Below are 3,811 nucleotides of genomic sequence, written 5' to 3'. Positions count from 1 at the left end.
TGGTAAACAAGATACTTATGGATTTTAACATGGCTACTAGTAAGAAGGTTTCATTAAAGTTAATCGCTTGTCTTTATTGGTAACATTTGACAACTAATCTAGCTTTGTATTTTTGTACATTGTTATCCATATCAATTTTTCTCTTAAGAGCTCATTTACATCCAATAAATTTTATCCCTTCATGTGGATTAACCAAGGTCAAGATCCAACTAATGTATATTGAATCAATTTCAAATTTTATGATCCCAAGTCATTTCTCAAAATCAATATTAAATATTGTTTTCATATGGTTGGTAGGCTCATTATGTATGAGTAACTTATCATTTTTAGCTTACATGAGATTTTTCATATCTTATTGGTACATGATATGTCATATCGAATCTATAAAGTTCTTGTGCTTCTAGTTAAATTCTATAGTTGAAACCTTAGACTCAAATTCCATTTTAATGTTAGTTTGTGGTTTCTAAACATCTTCAAGTTCTATTTTTCTCTCACTACTTCTTTCAAGAACAAATTTTTTATCTGGAAAGATAGCATGTTTTGAGACAAACAACGTTTTATCAATACAATGGTAGAAACAATAACCAATACTTTCTTTTAAATATCCTATAAATTTCAAAAGTATTTTTGAAAAAAAAAATTAATTTTTTATTTTATTTTTTCTTTGCTTCAAATAAAGTTTTTAGTGTTTTTAGATTATTTTAATATACTGATATTAAAAATTAATTTTTAAAAATAAAAAAATATTTTAATATCAGGTTTTAAAATTCATACTACACTGACGTTAAGAAAAAAAAAGGTTTCAATTTTTCATTCACACTTTCATAGAAAAATGTGATTGATGTCCAGATATCAGGAGTTTGATAGATAGAAACATCAGCATCAGCAGGAAAAGAAAAGAAAAAGGTATGGAATGGAGGTTATAACTAGATCGCATTGGAACCTACAAAACTTTGCATAAAAGGGTACAATTGTAAGGTTTTAATAGTTAGGGATTGAAAGTGCGATTGAAAGTGAGAATTCTGTAAACTACAAGGCTGTGTTGGTATGTTGGCCAAGACAGATCACATTAACAACATACTCCATCCCCGCTCTGTAAGAATTGAAGGGTAATTATCCAGAGAGAAATCCAACGATCTCGGTGAACTTCTAAAAAGCTACAACGCCGAAAACAGAAACATCAAAGCAGGGAGAGAGAGAGAGAGAGAGAGATGAACCCCTATAACGGCAACAACAGGAGTGATGAAGAGGAAAAGGGTTTGCTATGGAAGCTTCCAGAGGTTAGGTTCAAGGAGCTTGGGAGGGTGGGTCCTGCTTTCGGCTTTGGTGCTGGCTGTGGTGTTGGTTTTGGTGTCGGCCTCGTTGGAGGTAATCCATCACTTCTTCTTCTTCTTCCTGGGTTTATCAGCTTGTTAATTTTATTTTAAATATCCATGTGCTCTCAAATCTCTTCATAGAAAAAGAAAAATCCCACTTTTTAATTACCCGAAATGGGTTCTAGAGAAAGACTGAAACTTCGATACTCTCAATTGGCCTTTTTTTTTTTGAGTCTTAGGTGGGCTATTTGACTGCATTTCATATTTCTATTTGGTGGCTGCAGCTTGTGTTGCTTTTTATCTTATATGTGATGATGATGATCATTATCATCATATTGTGTTTTACTGAGGTTTTAAATGGCCAATTCTTCAGGTGTTGGGTTTGGTCCTGGTATTCCTGGCTTACAGTTTGGCATTGGACTGGGTGCTGGATGTGGGATTGGTTACGGATTTGGCTATGGTGTGGGGAGGGGTGTAGCTCATGATGAGAAACGGAGATACTCTAATGTTGGCAAGCATTTTCGTGGTCCTGTAAATCTTCCAACTCAGTAAGTATATAATCATGTTTCTCTCTGTTTAGCTTATTCAACTGCACTGAACTTGCTTAGTTGGATCGTGTTTTATCTTGATGGGTTAAGCAGAACATTCACTAACCTGCTGCAGCGGTATAAATAGAAAGCACTTTGAGAACTTGCCAATTTCTTTTGCATTAGTTTTTCTGGGAGCCTTTTCTACTCTAGCAGGGGAGCCTTGTTCAGACAACCAATTAAGTTTGCATTTACTGAAATTAATCATCAAGAATGGGAGATCAGTGGCTGCATAGAAATTAAATTAAATTTGGTTTGGTTTGGATTGCCTGAAAATACTAAGATGATAATGCATTCTAAGTGACTCTTTCTGGGGCTGGCCATGCTGGTGATGCAGTGTGTTAATGGTATTTGCTAGTTGGTGATGTATATGAGAAGATTGGATGAAAATGAAATTTCATTATACAAAGTTTAGAACAAAATATTGTTCAGCTCTTTGGGTAGACACGTATCAACCTTGTTTGTGATAGTAACAATAATTTGTGAAATTGTGATTCTTTTTATATTTTGGACAACCTTGTTTGTGATAGTAACAATAATTTGTGAAAATGTGATTCTTTTTATATTGTGGACGACATTAAGGATTTTGTTTGATGCTGTGATTCAATGTGTCTTTTGTTCTCGCTTTTCAATGGTTAGAATTATTCGGTTCACAAAATGCATGAATTTTAGAAATTGCTTCTCAATATAGTTTCTTTCAAATTCATTTATTTGTTTGATACAAATAATTTTAAACACTGGGTATAATGAAAACATATGACGAGACATGCATTGGTTTTGGAATTCATAATTTTTTGATATTTTCGATTAGACCATTGTCACCTCTCCCCATTACTCCACAAAGGCATGTGAAGCACACACATGCTTCTATATACTTGTATGTATTTTTGGTGTTTCTTTATTATAATTTGCCTGATCACGTCTCATTCTTCTCACTCAGCTTCTGGGTCATGCCAGACTTTTTTACTGTTTGTTAGAGATTTGTTCGCATTAACTAACGAGGCTGGATTTGTTGCTGCTGCTTGTTAACATGTTTATTAATAAGCAAAAGATTTGAAAGAGTATTAATAAGCAAAAGTTGTGCCAATAACTGGTGTCTTATATGCATATATTGTGCTTTGCAAATAACAGTATTGGGATTCTCTTAGTTTAATATTTTCTTCAATTTATCAGTGATGAGGTTGGTTCCCTTATTGATGAGCTGGTCATCAACTCCAAGAAGCTAGTCAAAGCAACTTCAAGGGAAATTGAGAAGTGGAGAAGATGAGTGAAGTCTGTTAGGGCTCTTGTTTCATGGTGTAAAATAGCATTAGTTTGGATCCAAGTGCTCTAACAAGAGTGTTCACAAATGCTTGTATAGATGAAATTATGCCATATTTGTTTTATATGCATAGATTTTAGATTCAATAGTTGTTCGGTTCGGTTGTACCAATAATTGTGCTTGGCAAGAAATTTTTCTTGCGCTATTGTGCATTAAGCCAAAGGATGCAATGATTCTTCTTTGGAAATTATAATCAATGGTAGCTTTTCCTAGATTTTTTTAGCATTACTATTGAAGTAGCAATATATATATATATATATATATATATATATATATATATATATATATATATATAATGTGGATGGTCGGGCCAGCTTGCATGCGTCTCGATTAATTTCACGAGCCCTGAAATTAATGACCATGTATGTCTTCAGTGGCTATCATATTAGTAATTATAGGGCTCAAACCTGAAATTACAGCGAGGGCAAATTTTTTAATTTCAAGTTCTTACCACTAGATACCTACTAGATGGTTGCAGCAGGTATATCTTAGGTTGCTTTAGAGTGTTTGATGCCAGGATTTTTGCTGACAAGAGCTAGGAGTTTGCTGAGCTATTTTCTCTGATAATCATGTCTGTTCTGATTGGG

General features: G+C 33.7%; 1 protein-coding gene across 1 annotated transcript; it reads left to right on the top strand.

Moving 5' to 3' along the window:
- The first annotated feature begins 955 nt into the window (after nt 1-955).
- LOC118036189 (uncharacterized) lies at nt 956-3,436 on the top strand. Its single transcript, XM_035041872.2, has 3 exons — nt 956-1,368; nt 1,690-1,864; nt 3,077-3,436. The coding sequence occupies exons 1-3, from the start codon at nt 1,212-1,214 to the stop codon at nt 3,168-3,170; spliced, it is 426 nt and encodes a 141-aa protein (XP_034897763.1). The 5' UTR covers nt 956-1,211; the 3' UTR covers nt 3,171-3,436.
- The last annotated feature ends 375 nt before the right edge of the window (nt 3,437-3,811 follow it).

Source organism: Populus alba, chromosome 19, assembly GCF_005239225.2.
Source record: "Populus alba chromosome 19, ASM523922v2, whole genome shotgun sequence".
Taxonomy (NCBI): Eukaryota; Viridiplantae; Streptophyta; class Magnoliopsida; order Malpighiales; family Salicaceae; genus Populus; species Populus alba.
Note: the sequence above shows the minus strand (reverse complement) of the source record. Positions and strands in the feature narration are given on the sequence as shown.

Excerpts from the sequence above, each read along its gene's own strand:
- LOC118036189 (XM_035041872.2), top strand. The coding sequence starts at position 1,212 with ATGAACCCCTATAACGGCAACAACAGGAGTGATGAAGAGGAAAAGGGT. Across the intron at positions 1,369-1,689 it reads TGGTGTCGGCCTCGTTGGAG|GTGTTGGGTTTGGTCCTGGT; the intron begins GTAATCCATCAC and ends CCAATTCTTCAG. Across the intron at positions 1,865-3,076 it reads CCTGTAAATCTTCCAACTCA|TGATGAGGTTGGTTCCCTTA; the intron begins GTAAGTATATAA and ends TCAATTTATCAG.